The sequence below is a fragment of the Balaenoptera physalus genome, assembly GCF_965194825.1.
Source record: "Balaenoptera physalus genome assembly, chromosome: 13".
In the NCBI taxonomy this organism is placed as follows: Eukaryota; Metazoa; Chordata; class Mammalia; order Artiodactyla; family Balaenopteridae; genus Balaenoptera; species Balaenoptera physalus.
In genome coordinates, this window is record NC_138892.1 from 101,602,689 (window position 1) to 101,625,158 (window position 22,470).

Sequence of the window (22,470 nt, forward strand, 5' to 3'; positions counted from 1 at the left end):
AATACTACAATCAATGAGGAAGTGACTAGCTTCAATTTCATATTAAGTAATCCTACTATAACTTTCTACTTCTACATAAAAATAGCATGATATCTAAGTTAATTCCTTGTCCCCTTTCCCCATAAAATGCTGCTTTCATGCATTGGCCCATAAATCATGACCCTTTTGCCCATTAATTGATAATCAACTTACTCTATCAGGAAATAAATATTCTTAGCACTAATCCTTTTTTGTTGGAGGAAGGATGTTTTGCAAAGTAGAATTGCTTCTTCCACTGTACAATGCTATTCATTTACTATTACAAGGTAGTTTTAGTTTTAATTTATAAAACATTTCATAAGTTTCATCTCACTTGCCCTTACAATAGCCCAGACCTTTCTGCTGACGAATCCCAAGGTCATGTTTCTGACCCAGTTCAGATTCCTGGGCTTCCAATTTCTCTTTGCTCATGTCATTGACCTTTATGCAACTTTATCACCACCCAGCCTTTCTATTAGAGATCATCTCCTCCATAGGACTGATTTTAGATAGGACTAATCTCTATCCAGGCATGGTGGTGTAATGGGAGCAACAGAGGCTAGTATCTAGAAAATTGCTCAGCTGCTCATTAATGCTATTATTTTGAGCAAGTTGCTAAATCTTTCTAAACTTCAGTTTCTGAGCACCCAATGATATAATACATGTAAAGCTACTGGTACACTGGTAGGTAATAGGTGTTAAAAATTAACATTAGTTTCCTCGTGGCTCACTGCCTCTCATTACCTAGACAACTCATTTCTCTTTCTTCTTCCTTCTCTTCCTCCACTCTTCTCCTCTTCCCCATTCTTCTTCTCTTCTTCTTGTCTTTTATTGTTAATCATTTTGCAGGGAAAGATAAGAAATAACAATTGTAACATCTACATCAAACATCTACAGCAAAGTTTAAAATGATAATAAATCTTGCCAGGCTCTTACTGTAATTATTGCTGTCTATAGAGTTGACTGTTTAAGCTAAGACATCAATGTAGTACTTTTAGCTCATGTTCTGTTTTTCATACCTTTACATAAGGATCCTTTATATAAGGATGACATTAATCAAACTTGGTGTTTGAAGTTTATACACCTAAACCTCCAACTGGTGCGTAATAATAGAAAGGGATGTGTAGCCACTCAGGGACTCATGAGTTTCATGAGGTTTCTGAGTTCATATTTCTGAGGTTTCAGAGTCTGTATTTCTGAGATTCTCTACCCTGGTCAACGCTCAATCCTCAGAACATCTACTTGGGAAATTCTATTATCATCACATGCATAATAGTAAAGAGGATAGACTCTGGTGCTAGATTGTTTTTTTGTTTGTTTGGGGTTTTTTGCATTCTGTCTCTACTGTTTTCTGGGTGTTTGATCCTGTGTCAATTATTTAACCTCAGTTTGCTTATCTGGGAAGTAGAGATAGTGGTAATGACACATAATGCTTAATGTTGCTGTGAAAACTGAAGATAGCATATGTAATACATTTGGAACAGCATATGCATATTTTGATTGTAAGCTATTATTATTATTCATGATACAAAATCTTGTTGAGCGGAGGTCCTTGCCTGGAGTTCAGTGCTTTTAAAATTGAATTACTTTTTCAAAAAAGAACTTCTAAGCATTTTATTCAACCACAAACAGTTTCTGGTTTTTAGGTGTCCCAAAATTTCATCCCAAGTCTCTTTTTCTCAGGTATTTTAGTCATCATAGAAAATCTAAGGATAGTGTATAGAGAGAATTTTCTTTATGAAAAAGCCATTCTTTGCTATAAATGGTAGCAGGTGCTTCAGGGGAGGGAAAAGAAAGCTTTGATTCAGGAAAAAATTGGTAAGAAATAATCTTGATTAATTTTTTCCCCAATTTTTAATGTTTTTTTAAAATTTTATTTATTTATTTATTTTTGGCTGCATTGGGTCTTCATTGCTGTGCGTGGGCTTTTCTCTAGTTGGGGCGAGCAGGGGCTACTCTTTGTTGCAGTGCACGGGCTTCTTATTGCGGTGGCTTCTCTTGCTGTGGAGCACGGGCTGTAGGCACGCGGGCTTCAGTAGCTGTGGCATGCAGCTTCAGTAGTTGTGGCTCACAGGCTTAGTTGCTCCGCAGCATGTGGAACCTTCCCAGACCAGGGCTCAAACCTGTGTCCCCTGCATTGGCAGGCAGATTCTTAACCACTGCGCTACTAGGAAGTCCTAATGTTTAATGTTTTTGTATACCAATTTTGCAAACTATCATGCATGCTTATGCATTTTTTTTTGCTTTTTCCTGTTTTCTAATTTCAAATTCAACTTCAAGCAATCATTCATGCTCTAAACTGATGGTCATAAAAAAAGATTAAAATAAAAATTTTAACTGTTCAACAAATGACTTTTTTTGTCATTTTTGCTTCTTTGTAGTATGAACAAATTTTATTTTTTCAACCTTTTTAAATAAATACTTTGAGGCAAATGTATCTATTTCTACATAGAAGTGTTTATTATGCCTTAGTAATGGAAGGAAACAAAACAAAACACAAAGTAAAGTTTAATCTGTAAAAGTTTTTTTACAGATTAATCGTTGGTTCATTTTCAAAAGATTAAAATTATCCAAAATGTGAACAGGGGCAGCATCCAAAATGAAGCATCATTTTTAAGGATAGGATCAAATCTCAAGTGACTAGAGGAATATTATTTTCTAAAATCACTTCTGAATAAATATTACTTCTGAATTCTGGTCTTTTCTCTGCTCTAGATGGATCTGATTTGGAGATGAGGCTGATGAATGGAGGAAACCGGTGCTCAGGAAGAATAGAGGTCAAATTCCAAGGACAGTGGGGAACTGTGTGTGACGATAACTTCAACATAGATCATGCTTCTGTGGTTTGTAAACAACTTGAATGTGGAAGTGCTGTCAGTTTCTCTGGTTCAGCTAATTTTGGAGAAGGTTCTGGACCAATCTGGTTTGATGATCTTGTATGCAATGGAAATGAGTCAGCTCTCTGGAACTGCAAACATGAAGGATGGGGAAAGCATAATTGCGATCATGCTGAGGATGCTGGAGTGATTTGCTTAGGTAAGGACTGGTCTGCGTTTTTTCTGTTCTCCATGAGAGGACAAAAAAAGGGGGTAAAAAAAAAAAAAAAAGGGGGTAAAAGTCTCAAAAGGCTGAACTCCTAAAAACATAATGACGTCTGCTTCTTTTATCGCCTTATTATTACCTAATTTCAGGATGCAGTTCTGATACCTGTGGAATTTTTACCTTAACTGTGATTAGGATAAATAGGTTAGGGGGGGAATGATGACAGTGAAATTGAGATCCAAGTCATGAGGGTAGAAGGAAGTGTTTAGAGAATAGTCCACTCCCCCCATCCCTCCAAAAAAAGAAAGAAAAAGGAAAAAAAGTTAACTGTTAAAAACAGGTTAGAATTTTGCTTTCTGGATGTTTTGGAGCACCCCCTTATCATCCTCTACCTACAAAAGTCTCCCCTTTAGCCATTTTGACCCACCCTTCCTTAAACCCACCTTTTCTTAAATTCACAGAATCAAATGATTAAAAAATTGGTTTCCTATTAAAACCTCACTTATGCTAGTGCTATGTTATGAGCAGGCACTGTGTCTGTCTAGAAACTTTCATGTTTCATGCTTGATTACGGGACAGGGACATGGCTTTGCATGTACAAGACTGTCACTCTCCTTTCTTCACTTGAGTGCCGAGTTTGAAGAAGACCTAGTAAGTCTTGAACCCCAGGGAATATTTAGGAAACTATAACTAGGGTAAAAATGTCCCTGTATTCACCAGGTATTTTTTCTTCAAATGAAGGAAATTCAATTCAGACTAACTTTAAAATGAGAGAATACTGACTCAGAAAACAGGGAAATCCAGGAGGTACCGTTGGCTCCATCCAAGCACTGCGCGGCTTGCGGGATCTTAGCTCCCCGACCAGGGATCGAAGCCCGGTCACGGCAGTGAAAGCACGGAGTCCTAACCACTGGACAGCCAGGGAATTCCCCAATTTGCTTTTTTCTTGTTGAATAATGTGACCATCTATAGTCTAAACCACAGAGAATGGGATTCCTACAGAAAAGATGGATTCTGTTAGTTGAAGAAAGTGAAAGGGATTTGGCATAGAAAAAACACAGTATGTACCTTCTGTTTTCCTTTACCCATCAAAATCTTTCTAGGTCCCCAATCAGCACGTTTCTTCTCAGTGTGGTTTATACATGCTGAGTAATCACAATAAACAGCAATTATGACAACAAAAACCAAAACTGCCTGAGGAAAAAAGCAATTTATTTATTATAAGATATTACTTAGAATCAAGTTCTGTTCTTTGAGGAATATTGATTGCGGGAAGTTGAAAGTAGTAATGGTGAGGGCCCTTTTCTCTTTGCTTTGTTTTTAAACTACAGAAGTGGTCAGAAAGGGGTGAGGCATGTAATACAAACCAGGTAGTCTGGGTAGGCAATGAAGTCAGAGGCAAAAGTGAGTATTGAGTATTGAGGCAAACTGGAGTGTGTAGGTCCCACCTAGACACCTGCAAATATATATTTAAAAGGGAAAAAACCAAACAATTCCAACAAAAAATCTGTGGTGATCAAACAAGCAAATCTCTAGATAAATTTCAGTCCCTGGGCCTCCCGTTAGGAACTCTTCCTATAATGCATTCTCTCCATAGTGAAAAGCCTTGTCTTCTTTTTTTTATTTTTATTTTTATTGATTGATTGATTGATCTTTTCCATTATGGTTTATTACGAGATATTGAATATATTTCTCTGTGCTATACAATAGGACCTTGTTGTTTATCCGTTCTATATATAATAGTTTGCATCTGCTAGTCCTAAACTTCCAATCCGTAAAAAGTCCTGTCTTCTTGCCTGATCCACTCCTCCTTCCATCTTTAACGATTTTCAGTGGTAATATATCACTGTTTTCTCCATCTCTCCTTATATCTCCCCCTCAACTCATCTCAGGTATAGCTGTTTAGAGTGCCTTCGTTCTTGTTTCTTTATCACTGACTTGTTTTGTTTCCCTCTTACAGAGGGAGCAGACCTGAGCCTGAGACTGGTAGATGGAGTCACTGAATGTTCAGGAAGATTAGAAGTGAAATTCCAAGGAGAATGGGGGACAGTGTGTGACGATGGCTGGGATAGTAACGATGCCGCTGTGGCATGTAAGCAACTGGGATGTCCAACTGCCGTCACTGCCATTGGTCGAGTCAACGCCAGTGAAGGAATTGGACCCATTTGGCTTGACAGTGTTTCCTGCCATGGACATGAGTCTGCTCTCTGGCAATGTAAACACCAAGAATGGGGAAAGCATTATTGCAATCATAATGAAGATGCTGGTGTGACGTGTTCTGGTAAGTTAAAACAAAACAAAACAAAAAGAAAAACAGAGGAGGAAGGACCTGTGTTCTTTAGGAGCAGGAATAGGTGTGAGATGTGAGAGAGAGAAATAGCTAATAATTTCCTTGTTGGGAATCCTTTTACAGTTGTGAGGAATCTTTAACACATTCTTTATATGACTAGCTTGGTGGGTCCTCTGACTCTATTGTCTATAATAATTTTTCCGACTGCTATTAGGGACCACACTTCAAATTCTAAATCTACCTGGAGCTCCAAAAGACAAAATGATGTAGGTCTTTTCTTTATATCTGATTTGCTCATATTTTTTAGCCACTGACAATTTTTATTAAGTTTGGAAACTGTAATCCCATTTCTAACAAAATTCATGGTCTATACTGGCTCTTCAAAAAGCCAGGAGAGGGCTTCCCTGGTGGTGCAGTGGCTGAGAATCTGCCTGCTAATGCAGGGGACATGGGTTCGAGCCCTGGTCTGGGAAGATCCCACATGTCGCAGAGCAACTAGGCCCGTGAGCCACAACTACTGAGCCTGTGCGTCTGGAGCCTGTGCTCCGCAACAAGAGAGGCCGCGATAGTGAGAGGCCCGCGCACCGCAATGAAGAGTGGCCCCCGCTTGCCGCAACTAGAGGAAGCCCTCGCACAGAAACGAAGACCCAACACAGCCAAAATAAAATAAAATAAATAATAATTAAAGGTGCTAATAATTAAAAAAAATAAACCTTAAAAAAAAAAAAAAAAAGCCAGGAGATGGGTAAGCCAGAATTTCCACTGTCTCAGTATTTGGGAAGGAACAAGATTTTTAAAATACCCTTTGGGAGCTAACCTCCATATGTATCTGTGACCTAAGTTTATGTTTCTTTTGCAGATGGATCAGATCTGGGACTGAGACTTAAAGGTGGAGGCAGCCACTGTGCTGGGACAGTGGAGGTGGAAATTCAGAAATTGATAGGGAAAGTGTGTGACAGAGGCTGGGGACTGAAAGAAGCTGATGTGGTTTGCAGGCAGCTGGGATGTGGATCTGCGCTCAAAACATCCTATCAAGCTTATTCCAAAATTAAGGCAACAAACACATGGCTGTTTTTAAGCAGCTGTAATGGAAATGAAACTTCTCTCTGGGACTGCAAGAATTGGCAATGGGGTGGACTTAGTTGTGATCACTATGATGAAGCCAAAGTTACCTGCTCAGGTAAGACTTTCAATCAGCGTGTTAAGAAGTTGCATTCCAATTTTATTCTTTTACGTGTAGCTGTCCAGTTTTCCCAGCACCACTTATTGAAGAGACTGTCTTTTTTCCATTGTATATTCTTGCCTCCTTAGTCATAGATTAGATGATCATAGGTGCGTGGGTTTATTTCTGGGCTCTCTATCCTGTTCTATTGATCTATGTGTCTGTTTTTGTGCCAGTACCATACTCTTTTGTTGACTGTAGCTTTGTAGTATAGTCTGAAGTCAAGGATCCTAATTCCTCCATTCCTCCAGAATGATTCCTATCATTCCTTAATGATAGGGATTGCATTAAATTTGTAGATTGCTTTGGGTAGTATGGTCATTTTAACCATATTGATGCTTCCAGTCCAGAAACACAGTATATCTTTCCACCTGTTTGAATCATCTTCAATTTCTTTCATCAGTGTCTTACAGTTTTCTGAGTACAGGTCTTTTGCTTCCTTAGGTAGGTTTATTCCTAGGTATTTTCTTCTTTTTTATGTGATGGTAAATGGGATTGTTTCCTCAATTTCTCTTTCTGATAGTTCATTGCTAGTGCATAGAAATGCAACAGATTTCTGTATATTAATTTTGTATCCTGCAACTTTACCGAATTCGTTGATGAGTTCTAGTAGTTTTTTGGTGGCATCTTTAGGACTTTCTATATACAGTATCATGTCATCTGCAAACAGTGACAGTATTACTTCTTCCTTTCCAGTTTGGATTCCTTCTATTTCTTTCTCTTGTCTGATTGCTGTTCCTAGAACTTTAGATACTATGTTGAATAAAAATGGCAAGAGTGGGCATCCTTGCCTTTGTTCCTGATCTTAGAGGAAATGCTTTCAGCTTTTCACCATTGCGTTTGATATCAGGTAGATTGCCTATCTGCACTTCACTTAGTTCTTATTCTGGAGTTTTATCTTGTTCCTTTGTTTGCAACATGTTCCTCTGTTGCCTCATTTTGCCTAACTTGCTGTTTTCAGTTCTACATATCTGGTAGATTGGTTACATTTCCCAACCTTAGAGAAATGGCCTTCTGTGGGAAATGTCCTATGCTTTCAGCAGCACACTCCCCTCTGGTCACCAGAGCTATATGCTCTAGGGGTGCCCCCCATGTTGACTGCACAAGTCCTTCTGATGTGGTTGGCATGGGGTAGCTGGCTGCAGAGACCAGGGGTGTCCCAGGACTAGTGCTGTTTCACTGTGAGTTGAGCCAAGTTCTACAATGGGTGATTGCAGAGCCAGGGTTCTCAGATCTAGTGTCATACTGCTGGTGGGTGGAGCTTGTTCCTGACATGGCTGGCTGTGGGTTCCCGGGTGTCCCAAAGCTAGTGTTGGCCTGCTGGTAAGTGGAGCTGTTCCTGGGGCAGATGGCTGAGGGGTCCAACATGTCTCAGAGTTGGTGTCCACCTGCTTGTCAGTGGGACCAATGTCCAAGGGATCCTGGGGCTGGTGCCCACCTACTGGTGCATGAAGCCATATCCTGGGGCTAATGCCAGCCACTGGAAGGCAGACAGGTGCTGGGGTCCCAGCTATAGGGCCCAGGAATCCCAGAGCTGGTGTTGGCTTGCTGATGGACAGGGCCAGGGTCCCAGGGGTGCTGGTACTGGCCTCCTGGTGGGTGGGCTGTGTCCTGACAAGGCAGGTTGTGGGGCTACGGTGGTCCTAGGGCTGGGGTCTGTCCACTGGGGGATAAGCTTGTCCCAGGGCTAGCACCAACCCTCTGGTGGGTGGAGCTGGGTCCCAGGGTCTCTGGCTGCAGGGCCCAGGGGTCCAGGAGCTGATGTTGGCCTGCTGGTAGGCAGGGCCAAGGCCCAGGGTGTCCCCAGGCTAGTGTCAGCTCACTGCTGGGTGGAGCCGGGTCCCAAGGGCTCTGGCTGCAGGGCCCTAGTGGTCCCTGCACTCGTGCCGGCCCACTGTTGTGTGGGGCTAGGTCCTGGGCCCTCTGGTGGGCAGGGCCATGTTCCAGGGTAGCTGTGGGCTCAGGATGTCTCAAGAAGCCTGCCTGCTGGTAGGGGCAGTCGTGGGGGAGGGGTGTCGCTGCCTGATAAATTGCTTGGTCTCAGGTGTCTCAGTACTGGTGCTGACAGGCTGGTGAGTGGGTCTGGGTCCTGGTGCTAATAAGCTAAAGAGAGGATTCCCAAAATGACTTTTTCTAACACCAGTATCCTTGTGGTAGAAGGAGCTCCCCACAGTGACTGCTGCCAGTGTCTGTGTTCTCAGGGTGAGCTCCAGTCACCTCCTGCCTCTCCGGGAGGCTCTCCAAGATCAGCAGGTGGAGCTGACCCAGGCTCCTTTCAAATTACTGCTTCTGCCCTGGGTCCCGGAGAGGGTGAGATTTTGTGTGTGTCCTTTATGAGTGGAGTCTCTATTTCCCACAACCCTCGGCTCTCCCAAAAGTAAGCCCTGCTGGCCTTCAAAGCCAAATGTTCTGGGGGTGCAAGACCCCTGGGCTTGTCTTCCTGGTGCAGGATCCCTGGGCTGGGGAGCCCGATGTGAGACTTAACTTGAGTTGGATGCTTAATTAATTTTGATTCTTTCCTGTTTATTAATATAACCATTTGAGGTTATAGGTTTTCCACTGAGTGTACCAGTAGCTATATCGTATAACTGATGAATTGATGCTCTGTGACTCTGGGACACAGAACTTCCTACGACTGTTATGTAGTCGTTGTGAATTGCTCTTTTTAGTATTATAAGGTTTCCATCTTTTATGGTTGAACAATTTTTTTTTCTGGCTATGCCACACAGCTTGTGGGATCTTAGTTCCCCGACCAGGGATTGAACCCGCGCCCTCGGCAGTGAAAGCGAGGAGTCCTAACCACTGGACTGCCAGGAAATTCCCAAAAAATTTTTGTTCTCAATCAAATTTGTCTGATATTAATATCTCACCTGTTGCTTTATTTTCTATTCTCTTACTTTCAACCTTTACAAATAATTTTGTTCCAGGTGCATCACTTGTACTCATAATAGAATTGGGATTTATGTTGAAAAGGACTCTGATAGAGTTACTTTTTTTGAAATGGGAGATGTATTTGACCTTAAGTTAGTCATATTATGCATTATTATGTTGTCATATTATATATACATAATATTTATTGTCGTGTAATATGCTACAACTGAAAACATATTTCACTCTATGACCTTTATGGGGCCTTTGCATGTGTTTGGGAATGTGTAAGCATATTTGTATGTCTGATAATTTCCTTCTAAATTTAGAAAGGGTTGTCTATTTTCCTATTAATTTATTTTATTTAATTAGTATGAAGTTCAGCTGCAACTACAAGAAAAACCACCTGAGTGGCTAAAGAAAAAAAAATTTTTTTTTCTCATTTAAAATAAGTCAAATAGGTAAGAAGTTTAAGGCTGCCTGGGTGGTGCTGTGGTCACCAAGAAACACCTAGAGTTGTTCTTCTGCAGTAATTATCAAATCCTACTGGACAAGAATAATGAGTTGCCCTGCGAATGACGACATGTGTTGGTGAGCCAGTTTGATAGACCAGGTTCTGCCCTCTGAGAAGCTGCTCTCTGCGCACTATCCTTCATGAGCCCAGGCGCTCTTCTCAGGGCAGTACTTCCTAGTGCGTTGTTCTCATAGTCAATTCTGAGTTCAGTTTGGAGAGTATACCTGTCCGGGGGCTGCACAGCTTTCACAACCCACTTTCTGCTGATACTGATTTAGGGACCCTTGGATTGCTTTTAGGGTTGAGTAATCATTAGCCGATGTCGGCTGCCTTCAAAGTCAGCAAAAAATTCTCTCCAAACTCAGTAGGCTTCTAGTCTGTTTGCTTTAATCCAATGCCATGTGAAAGTAACAACAAAGAATAAATTACGTACTTTGATCTATCCAGTGACCAGGCCCTTCCTCTTAATTTATTGGCCACTGCCCTAAGGTCATTTGAAACCCTGTGTTTGGAAAGGCAAGACCTAAATCCTGTCTCTGCTGGTAGGCTCATTGTCTTTGTATGGAGAGCATCAATTTTATAGTCTGCTAAATCCACAATTTTATCACCACCTTAATTTAGGGGACAGGATACGTAGTAGGGTTTGTTTTTCTTCAATCCTGTTAAGTTCCAAATTATAGGACTCTCAATTAACTACATATAGTAGCTGCAGGCAGAAGATGTCTCCCTCATGAAATTAGTATTTATCCTTCCATTTCTTCTTGCAGTCTAGCTGCTTCTAGTCTGAGCTCATCTCTCTCTTAAGTGTTAAAAGTGGCAAGGAGGATTCATGCCATGTCAACATTCTGATATTTTTCTTTTTTTATACCTTTATAAAAGTATACTTTTCTTTTTTTACACTTTTCCCAATATGTTCTCAAATTTTTCAGCTTTAGTAAGCAGATGGTTTTCTTTTCAAGGTGACATTTGTCCAAATATCTTACCATGGATAACATGACGTATTAGCTTTCCAGTCTACAATATCTGAGTCATTAGTATATTCTGCCCATGAATTCCATTCAACCACATCCAAAATTTAGGTTTTATTACTAGGGTACCTCACTTATGATAACACATTCTGAATTATTTAGGATTCTATTAAGCTGACTATAATAGAAATCGCAAACAGCATAAATCTGCAATTTAAGGTGGGCCCATCTCTTTACAAAATTATATTTTTGTTTGCTATCTGCCGTATGTGCACTTTGCTTCCTTTTGTAAACTCTCTTACTATATTTCTGTAGCTTTTTGGAAGCTCTTCTATTAATACTTATTTGGGGGCCTAGATTTTAGCTCTCTTCTTGTTTTTCTAGAAATAGAGTTTGTAATTTTATTTTTTTGATTTACTTGATACTTTCAGAAGATTTCCAGGAAAAAAATTATGGAAATACTGTCTCTGTGCCTGTCAAGTTCAAACTATGAATTCCATAATCTGTTCAAATTCTTAGACTTTTATAAAGCACAAGGTTTGATGGCTGATAGGGGCCAGAACTCAGTAAAGCTGGAAAACTAGAAAGACAAAGTAACAATTTATCCCTGACACGTAGTTTAGACAAGCCAACTACAAAGAGGTCTAAGAATTTTGGCCACAAAATTGCTTTGAATCCCAGACATTTTGTTTGTGATGACTGTATATTTGCTGTAGAGGACATCTGAACCTAAGAAATGGTTCATTTGAGTTGTGTTTTATTTTACTAAAGTCTAAAAAATAATTTTGAGACTAGAATGATTTATACTTCTTCAGAGTCTGGAAAGGAATAAATGATGAAAATGTATCAATGCTTCTTTAAAGCATATTGTGTATTTTATCTATTACTAAGCAAAAGGAAGTAACTCTAATTAATTATTTCTTATATTTGTTCTTCATTTCTCCATTTCTTCATTTATTCATTTCTACAGAAAGAAATGAATACAGATTCAGTTATTGATGTCAGGGAAAGTTTAACTTATTCATTAAAGGAGCTAAATCCAGGCACAAAAATTCAATTAATGGCTTTTATGTTAAAATGCACTCATAGGTTTAACAGGAAAAAAAAATCCCTTAAAGGGGTAAATTACCAATATTCTAACCATGTACACAGAGTAAATGGTATAAGGAAGCCAATCTGTGGTACAGATTAATGTGTTACTAACAGATTCATGAAATAAAGGCTGAGGATACAGTCTCCAAGACATTTCTGGGTGGAAGAATTTCTCTTTTGCCCTGGACTCAAATATTTTATGACAAAGGAAATAAGAGGATACTTACAGAAGGGACTTGTTTTCAAGTGCTTCACAAGTTTTCACCATTAAAGAGAAAGTTATTTGTTTTTGCTGTTTTTTGGTTGGGGGGAGGTTGTTTTTTCACTGGTTGTGTTTTATTTTGTTCGAGATCAATCTAGATGAGAGAGCAAGAGGTTAAAAGAAAGCTGAATTTGGCTCAATCTAAGAAACTGTTTTTATTCAAAGGTTTAGGTCTGTCCAAAAGTGGAATAAGATTATATGAATATTAGCTAATGATATCTTGGAGGAATTTCATGCTCAAATAATGATTCAACAAGATTAAATCAAGGACTTGACTCAAGAATCTTTCATTATTTGTGTTGTAGAGGCATTATTTGCTTTAAAGTCTTAGCTGTGTTTAGAAAGCAATGTGTTCTTCAACTCAAATTTGGATGGAACTTGCTTTGTACATATTTAATGGATAAGTGGTGAAATTTTTGCATGCTGAGTTATTCTATGCTTCTATAATAGAGAATATAGTCAGATCTAGAACACTTTAGGAAATTGGCGAGGGCTGATAGTATATCTGTGTCATGCTGATAGTAGTGTTGAGGGATCGTAAAAATTAGTGATATTTAACAGCAGGCATCTCTAAAAGACTTATGCCTTTTAGAAAGTCCAATTTCATATGAATTTCCTTTCTTTCCTCTCTTTTAAGATGAATTAAAGGAAATAGTTTGCATCTCGCACGTAACTTGAATTACCGCTGAGGATGTTAAAAGAAACTCACACTTGTCTTGATGAGTGTGATCTCAACCTGGCAAAGAATGTCCTTAAAACCTGAGCCCCATTTCTTCAGCTTTATTTATGGTGTGTCTTTTCTTTATGTTTTAAATTCCAACCATGGTAAATTACCCATATTTTCTCAATTACATCATGCTATTTCATGACTGTATTCTTTAAATGCCATATCACACATTATTTACTTGGCAAACTCCTCATCTTTTTATCAAACTCAGTTCAGATTTAATAGAGCTGATGACTCCTTCATTTGTTAGTTTTGTATCTAAAATATGTATCTAGTTTTGGACTCAAGTTATTATTTGAACATGTTTATCTTCTACTAAATTACGTGTTCTTGAAGGAGAGAGCAATTAATGAGAAACTGAGCAGGCTTGAAAAGAAGTAACTTTTTCCCAGGTACATAAGGTTGGGAAATACATAATAAGTCGAGAAAAAAGTGTCTGCAGAGGTACAGAAGCTTGAGAAAGCATATTTAGGCTGAGGTATCAGGTATGATTGGTAGAGTAATAGTTGTTAAGACTTTTCAGGTGACATCATAGAGTATTTTCAAGTATGCTAAGAAAACAGTGCTTATTATCCCCCCTTAATTTGAATAGCTGGGTGATATTGGGGAAGCTGCCAAAGCTCTCTGTGCTGCAATTTCCTCAAAAGAAAAAAATGGTGATAATAATAATATCTACTCCCTCATGGGAATTACACAGCAAGTGATCAATACATGTTAGCTACTGTGGTTATGATTATTATTATTAGTATTAGAATGATCTATCCTCACTGATAGACTGAACTCTGTGCCCATCCAAATGCCTAAAATATTGTAGGTGCTTAATAATATTTGTTAAAAAGATAAATTATTATATAAGTAGTAAAGAAACACTGACTTACCTTGAAGACAAAGAAATTATGTGAAAATATTTGAACTTTAATAATACACTCATGGCCATGGTGTAGATTTATTGGAAAGAGGATTTAGAAGCTAGGAGACCACTTAGGAAGCTATTGCAAAAGTCTACATAACAGGGCTTCCCTGGTGGCACAGTGCTTAAGAATCCACCTGCCAATGCAGGGGACACGGGTTCGATCCCTGGTTGGGGAACTAAGATCCCACATGCTGCAGGGCAACTATGCCCACGCGCCACAACTACTGAGCCTGTGCTCTAGAGCCCATGAGCCACAACTACTGAAGACCGTGTACCTAGAGCCTGTGCTCTGCAACAAGAGAAGCCACTGCAATGTGAAGCCTGTGCACCGCAACGAAGAGCAGCCCCCTCTCGCCGCAACTAAAGAAAAGCCCGCGTGCAGCAACGAAGACCCAACGCAGCCAAAAATAAATAAATTAAATAAATAAATAAAAAGTCTACATGACATATGATGACAAATTACATCAAAGTAACGATAAATATGGAGGAAAAATATGCTGGAGGACTGACACGTGCTGGTGGCTTCTACGTGTGCAGTGTATTGTAGGGGGTCAAGATTCTAGGCTCTCTAGTATACTGCCTGGCTTCAAATCCTGGCCCTTCACTAATTTGCTGTGCGACCTTAGCAAATTACTACAGTTTTCTATGTTTCAATTTCCTTGTCTGTAAAACTGGAATGTTATTAATAGTTATACCCTAAGGCAATTGTAAGGATGAAATAATGTTTGTTAAATACTTACTAAAATGCCATATATATATATATATATATATATATATATATATATATATACACAAAATAAGTGTTCACTTTAATATTCACTACTATCATTATTACCATTATTTATGGGGAGTTAAAAAGGGGGTTCAATTTCAGGTGATTCTAATTTGGTCCTGGATACCATTAATTGAGTAAGGAATACTGTGGGCTTGTCAGTACATAATTCATTCAATTTTGAACACCTTAAGTTCCAGATGTCCAAGTAGATCTGCTTGTAAATATAAATTTAAAGAGAAATGTGTAGATGAAAACATATTTATTGGCAGTTGAGAGAAGATGTCCATTGAGAAGATGAGAAAGGAGGATAGAACTTTGGTTGGGGGACACATGAAAGGTTCTGATAAAGCCCTGTCAGGCAGGAAGGAGGAGAAAACAGGAGAAAAGGAACATCTCCCGTCAAGTGTGACAGGGAAGAAGAGGTCTGCTGTTCATTTTGGAAACAGGAAGTATTGATATATTAAAAATCCTTACCTAGAACCATTTGCAATGGTTGGGGCAGACCCCTTGGGTGAAGGACTGCATATAGGGCTAAAAAGTAGAGAGAATGGACACCCATTATCTGTGGTCTCCAATGTGATGTATAATATAGGCAAAATACTAAAAGGAAAGAGTAATCATGCTCCAGGAATTACAGGTTCCAGGAGGCAAAGTTCCAGGATTGTCTCTGATGAAGTGGTCTAATGAAGGATGGGGAGGTCTGGAATTTGCCAAGCCGAACTCTAGGCAGAAAAGCCAAGAGGAAAGAATAGCTTCCCTTTCTCACTTTTCACTCCCTGCCTCACTCTCATCATGAAGGAAAATCTTGGAATCATGTTCTCTCTCACTGAAATATTATTTTTCAGCCCACAGGGAACCCAAACTAGTCGGAGGGGACATTCCCTGCTCTGGTCGTGTTGAAGTGAAACATGGCGACACCTGGGGCACCGTCTGTGATTCTGACTTCTCTCTGGAAGCGGCCAGTGTGCTATGCAGGGAATTACAATGCGGCACAGTCATCTCTATCCTGGGGGGAGCTCACTTTGGAGAAGGAAATGGACAGATCTGGGCTGAAGAATTCCAGTGTGAGGGGCACGAGTCCCATCTTTCACTCTGCCCAGTAGCACCCCGCCCAGACGGGACTTGTAGTCACAACAGGGATGTTGGAGTAGTCTGCTCAAGTGAGACCCAGAGCACATGTTCAATTTGTTCCCATATTGTGAAGAGGGTAGGGTTAGGTAGTCACAGACATCTTTTTAAAGCCCTGTCTCCTTTCAGGATACACAGAAGTTCGCTTGGTTAATGGCCAGTCCCCATGTGAAGGAAGAGTGGAGCTCAAGATTCTTGGGACCTGGGGATCTCTCTGCAACTCACACTGGGACATGGAAGATGCTCACGTTTTTTGCCAGCAGCTTAAATGTGGAGTTGCCCTTTCTACCCCAAGAGGAGCACCTTTTGGGAAAGGAAGTGGGCAGGTCTGGAGGCACATGTTTCACTGCACTGGGACTGAGCGTCACATGGGAGATTGTCCCATGACTGCTCTGGGTGCATCGCTATGTCCTTTGGGGCAAGTGGCCTCTGTAATCTGCTCAGGTAAGAGAAAAAGGGCAGCCAACGATGAGCCTCTCCCATGGTGGTGTGCCTTAAGAGAGGGTGTAACTATGGCGAAGAACAGAAGGAAAAGGGAATGATCCATTTTGAGGGATCATGAGAAGTGTGCCAGAATATTAACTTCATTTGTCTTTTTAGAAGGAAAGTAAACTTAATTTTCATGGACCTCATAGTTATTTAGTGCTTACCATGTGCCTTCTCAGAGTACCTGATTCACTCCCAGCCTGGTTGACCCTTCCACCTTTCTCTAAAGCTATGTTTGTCCTAGCTCACCTATTTAACACTCCAGCTGACCTCCTTTCCTCACCCCAACTTTTTGTATCTCTTGTGACTGATGACGTTTGGTGTTTGCAGGAAACCAGAGTCAGACGCTACCCCCATGCAATTCATCATCCTCGGACCCAACAAGCTCTATTTTTTCAGAAGAAAGTGGTGTTCCCTGCATAGGTAAGAACCAGTGACCAGTCTATGAAAATGATCTCAAAATCCTTAGAAATGCATTTATATTTTATTTTCTCTTTGCAGGGAGTGGTCAACTTCGCCTGGTAAATGGAGGCGGGCGTTGTGCTGGGAGAATAGAGATCTATCATGAGGGCTCCTGGGGCACCATCTGTGATGACAGCTGGGACCTGAATGATGCCCACGTGGTGTGCAAACAGCTGGGCTGTGGAGGGGCCATTAATGCCATTGGTTCTGCTCATTTTGGGGAAGGAACAGGGCCCATCTGGCTGGATGAGGTGAACTGTAATGGAAAAGAATCTCGTATTTGGCAATGCCATTCCCATGGCTGGGGGCGCCACAACTGCAGGCATAAGGAGGATGCAGGAGTTATCTGCTCAGGTAAGTTCTGCATAATTACAATAGATTATAATTATATAAGAAAGGACTGAGGTGGGGCAAAGGGTAGTGAAGGATATTAATCTGAGCAAATTCCCTAAAATACAGGTTCAAAGGGAACACTTGTGAGATTCAGGCTGCCAGAAGTGTGGATTTGATGAATTAGTGCTACCTCATGTGCAAGGCAGTATAATATCAGAAAGAGAAAAATTCAGAAGTGAGTTTGCATATCATGAAAATGACAGCAAAACTAATCATAAGTTCTTTTATAAACATATGTGGAGCTGGATATTGGGTAAGGATTTAGTGCACCACTTGATGATAGCTGTATTAATAAAGTAGATTAAAAAGGACAGCAGAAATACATTTGGTGCTACATTGTACAGAGAAGAAGATAATCACCATGCCCAAGTACTTTTTTATTTATTTATTTATTTTTATATTTATTTTTGGCTGTGTTGGGTCTTCATTACTGTGCGAGGGCTTTCTCTAGTTGCGGCAAGCGGGGGCCACTCTTCATCGCGGTGCGCGGGCCTCTCACTATCGCGGCCTCTCTTGTTGCAGAGCACAGGCTCCAGACGCGCAGGCTCAGTAGTTGTGGCTCACGGGCCTAGTTGCTCCGCGGCATGTGGGATCTTTCCGGACCAGGGCTCGAACCTGTGTCCCCTGCATTGGCAGGCAGATTCTCAACCACTGCGCCACCAGGGAAGCCCCCAAGTAATTTTTAATGACAGATAAATGACCATAACAGGACACTGCTCTTGTTTTGTATACATGGTAAGATTTTAGAAAGCATTGTGAAGTACAGAAATGTACTCAGTTGTAATGTATTGGCAAAAAGAGTGCTATGACTTAGGGAAGTGAAAAATTCTATATGCCAGAAGAGATTTTGCTATCACTAACATTCAGTGACGTAAATCTGGTAGAGGACATACACAACAAAACTGTGAAGTGTCAGAAAGGGAAATATTTCATTTTAAGGAAATGTATATAAAACATTGGTTTTAGTGTCTGAGTATCTCAATAAATTTTAACTATCAAGGACAACTGCCAAAAAATGAACAGAATAGGGTTAGAAACCTAAAATTACAGTAATTTAGGGAGAAAAAAATCCAAACTATGTAATTCATAAAAGGCTCTGGGCCTTTGATTAAGATTTAGAAGTCAACTTAGAATCACTGTTGACATTTTAAAGAGGTCTCTAATTACAAAATCCAAGACTAGAAAACCAGAAATATTTATAGAACAAATACTATATTTTAACAAAATCTACCAAATCATCCAGAAGTTTCTAAAGAATTACTAGTAATGAAATTCCTCGTGTATCGTACCTATTTTTAAATCCATTCTCACATCAGAGTAAAGGGAGAGAGTCCTCTGAATCTTCAGAAAAGATTTAAAACTGCTAACTCTCTATTTCACCCCAGAGTTCATGTCTCTGAGACTCATCAGTGAAACCAGCAGAGAGACCTGTGCAGGACACCTGGAAGTTTTTTACAATGGAGCTTGGGGCAGCGTTGGCAAGAGTAACATGTCTGCAGCCACGGTGGGAGTGGTATGCAGGCAGCTGGGCTGTGCGGACAAAGGGAGCATCATCCCTGCATCTTCAGACAAGACGATGTCCAGGCACATGTGGGTGGACAATGTTCAGTGTCCTAAAGGGCCTGACACCTTATGGCAGTGCCCATCATCTCCATGGAAGAAGAGACTGGCCAGCCCCTCGGAGGAGACCTGGATCACGTGTGCCAGTGAGTATCCGTTGGACTGTATGAAGCTTCCATTCTGTGGCTCCACTAGCATCTTCTGATCTAAGCAAGAATGAGTAAACTTTGGTTAATCCTTATTCTACCTGGATAATGTAATGGGTTGTATTTAATTTGGCCTATAGGTACTCAGGATCAGTGATCATTTCCCCAACGACTATCATACTCTGATGGTCTTCTCAAAAGTTTTATTCAGTTGCTATCTCTGTGAACAAATGAGGAGAAGAGAATATATAATTCAGCATTTGACTATTGAGTCGCCCCATTTTTCTTTCAAATAGTATCTTGTTACACTTAATATTAAGAGAGAAGCAGTCAGAAAGATCAATCCTGAATTATTTTCCCATTCTACACCTTTTTAAACTGGAAAAAGATTTCTATCTACCTGGCAGTTTGAGAGAATTTAACATTATATATTTACAATGTTAACTTTATCTATTTGACATTTCCTAAGTCACACTAACATTCTTTTTTTAAAAATTGTATTGGGGTATAGTTAATTTACAATGCTGTGTTAGTTTCAGGTGTCACACTAACATTCTTATGTCCAGGATGAAATACACCCAGTTTGCTGGAGGGACATAGGCTTTCATAAAAGATGAATTTTGTAAAAATGTAAAATTTAAAATACACATTAAATAAGCAAACTTTTAAAACAGATTTTTTTAATATCATAATCCTTTTTTTTTAGACATCTTTATTGGAGTATAATTGCTTTACAATGGTGTGTTGGTTTCTGCTTTATAACAAAGTGAATCAGCTATCCATATACATATATCCCCATATCTCCTCCCTCTTGCGTCTCCCTCCCGTCCTCCCTATCCCACCCCTCTAGGTGGACACAAAGCACCAAGCTGATCTCCCTGTGCTATGCAGCTGCTTCCCACTAGCTAACTATTTTACATTTGGTAGTGTATATATGTCCATGACACTCTCTCACTTCATCTCAGCATACCCTTCCCCCTCCCTGTGTCCTAAAGTCCATTCTCTACATCTGTGTCTTTATTCCTGTCCTGCCCCTAGGTTCTTCAGAACCATTTTATTTTTTTATTCCACATATATGTGTTAGCATATGGTATTTGTTTTTCTCTTTCTGACTTACTTCACTCTGTAGGACAGACTCTAGGTCCATCCACCTCACTACAAATAGTTCAATTTCGTTTCTTTTTATGGCTGAGTAAAATTTCATTGTATATATGTGCCACATCTTCTTTATCCATTCATCCGATGATGGACACTTAGGTTGCGTCCATGTCCTGGCTATTGTAAATAGAGCTGCAATGAACATTGTGGTACATGACTCTTTTTGAATTATGGTTTTCTCAGGGTATATGCCAAGTAGTGGGATTGCTGGGTCATATGGAAGTTCTATTTTTAGTTTTTAAGGAACCTCCATACTGTTCTCCATAGTGGCTGTATCAATTTACATTCCCACCAACAGTGCAAGAGGGTTCCCTTTTCTCCACACCCTCTCCAGCATTTATTGTGTCTAGAGTTTTTGATGATGGCCATTCTAACTGGTGTGAGGTGATACCTCGTTGTAGTTTTGATTTGCATTTCTCTAATGATTAATGATGTTGAGCATTCTTTCATGTGTTTGTTGGCCATCTGTATATCTACTTTGGAGAAATGTCTATTTAGGTCTTCCACCCATTTTTGGATTGGGTAGTTTGTTTTTTTGTTATTGAGCTGCATGAGCTGCTTGTAAATTTTGGAGATTAATCCTTTGTCAGTTGCTTCATTTGCAAATATTTTCTCCCATTCTGACGGTTGTCTTTTCATCTTGTTTATGTTTTCCTTTGCTGTGCAAAAGCTTTTAAGTTTCATTAGGTCCCATTTGTTTATCTTTATTTTTATTTTCATTTCTCTAGGAAGCGGGTCAAAAAGGATTTTGCTGTGATTTATGTCATAGAGTGTTCTGCCTATGTTTTCCTCTAAGAGTTTTATAGTGTCTGGCCTTACGTTTAGGTCTTTAATCCATTTTGAGTTTATTTTTGTGTATGGTGCTAGGGAGTGTTCTAATTTCATTCTTTTACATGTAGCTGTCCAGTTTTCCCAGCACCACTTACTGAAGAGTCTGTCTTTTCTCCATTGTATATTCTTGCCTTCTTTATCAAAAATAAGGTGACCATATGTGCATGGGTTTATCTCTGGGCTTTCTATCCTGTTCCATTGATCTATATTTCTGTTTTTGTGCCAGTACCATAGTGTCTTGATTACTGTAGCTTTGTAGTATAGTCTGAAGTCACAGAGGCTGATTCCTCCAGCTCCACATTTCTTTCTCAAGGTTGCTTTGGCTCTTCGGGTCCTTTTGTGTTTCCATACAAATTGTGAAATTTTTTGTTCTAGTTCTGTGAAAAATGCCAGTGGTAGTTTGATAGGGATTGAACTGAATCTGTAGATTGCTTTGGGTAGTATAGTCATTTTCACAATGTTGATTCTTCCAATCCATCTATTTGTATCATCTTTAATTTCTTTCATCAGTGTCTTATAGTTTTCTGCATACAGGTCTTTTGTCTCCTTAGGTAGGTTTATTCCTAGGTATTTTATTTTTTTTGTTGCAGTGGTAAATGGGAGTGTTTCCTTAATTTCACTTTCAGATTTTTCAACATTAGTGTATAGGAATACAAGAGATTTCTGTGCATTAATAGTGTATCCTTCTACTTTTCCAAATTCATTGATTAGCTCTAGTAGTTTTCTGGTAGCATGTTTAGGACTCTCTATGTATAGTATCATGTCATCTGGAAACAGTGACATCTTTACTTCTTCTTTTCCAATTTGGATTCCTTTTATTTCTTTTTCTTCTCTGATTGCTGTGGATAAAATTTCCAAAACTATGTTGAATAATAGTGGTGACAGTGGACAACCTTATCTTGCTCCTAATCTTAGTGGAAATGGTTTCAGTTTTTCACCATTGAGAACAATGTTGGCTGTGGGTTTGTCATATATGACCTTTATTATATTGAGGTAAGTTCCCTCTTTGCCTACATTCTGGAGGCTTTTTATCATAAATGGGTGTTGAATTTTGTCAAAAGCTTTTTCTGCATCTACTGAGATTACCATATGGTTTTTATCCTTCAGTTTGTTAATATGGTGTATCACGTTGATTGGTTGCATGTATTGAAGAATTCTTGCATTCCTTGGATAAACCCCCTTGATCATCATTTATGATCCCTTTAATGTGCTGTTGGATTCTGTTTGCTAGTATTTTGTTGAGGATTTTTGCATCTATGTTCATCAGTGATATTGGCCTGTAGTTTTCTTTCTTTGTGACATCTTTGTCTGGTTTTGATATCAGGGTGATGGTGGCCTCGTAGAATAAGTTTGGGAGTGTTCCTCCATCTGCTATATTTTGGAAGAGTTTGAGAAAGACAGGTGTTAGCTCTTCTCTAAATGTTTGATAGAATTTCCTGTGAAGCCTGGTCTTTTGTTTGTTGGAACATTTTTAATCACAGTCTCAATTTCAGTGCTTGTGATTGGTCTGTTTATATTTTCTATTTCTTCCTGGTTCCGTCTTGGAAGGTTGTGCTTTTCTAAGAATTTGTCCATTTCTTCCAGGTTGTCCATTTTATTAGCATATAGGTGCTTG

The 22,470-nt window shown here is 39.6% G+C and overlaps 1 protein-coding gene across 4 annotated transcripts in view; it reads left to right on the forward strand.

Annotated features, from left to right (window-relative positions):
* Positions 1 to 22,470, forward strand: part of CD163 (CD163 molecule) — a 39,914-nt gene that overhangs the window by 6,178 nt on the left and 11,266 nt on the right. For all 4 annotated transcript variants that reach the window (XR_014252415.1, XR_014252416.1, XM_082420165.1 and 1 more), the window contains exons 4-11: positions 2,734 to 3,054; positions 5,021 to 5,341; positions 6,210 to 6,530; positions 15,537 to 15,851; positions 15,949 to 16,263; positions 16,636 to 16,728; positions 16,807 to 17,121; positions 18,546 to 18,866. Coding sequence is in view for 2 of the 4 variants with exons in the window: in XM_082420165.1 (XP_082276291.1) it covers positions 2,734 to 3,054; positions 5,021 to 5,341; positions 6,210 to 6,530; positions 15,537 to 15,851; positions 15,949 to 16,263; positions 16,636 to 16,728; positions 16,807 to 17,121; positions 18,546 to 18,866 (2,322 nt within the window). In the remaining 2 variants the exon portion in view is untranslated. The remainder of the gene's footprint in view (positions 1 to 2,733; positions 3,055 to 5,020; positions 5,342 to 6,209; positions 6,531 to 15,536; positions 15,852 to 15,948; positions 16,264 to 16,635; positions 16,729 to 16,806; positions 17,122 to 18,545; positions 18,867 to 22,470) is intronic.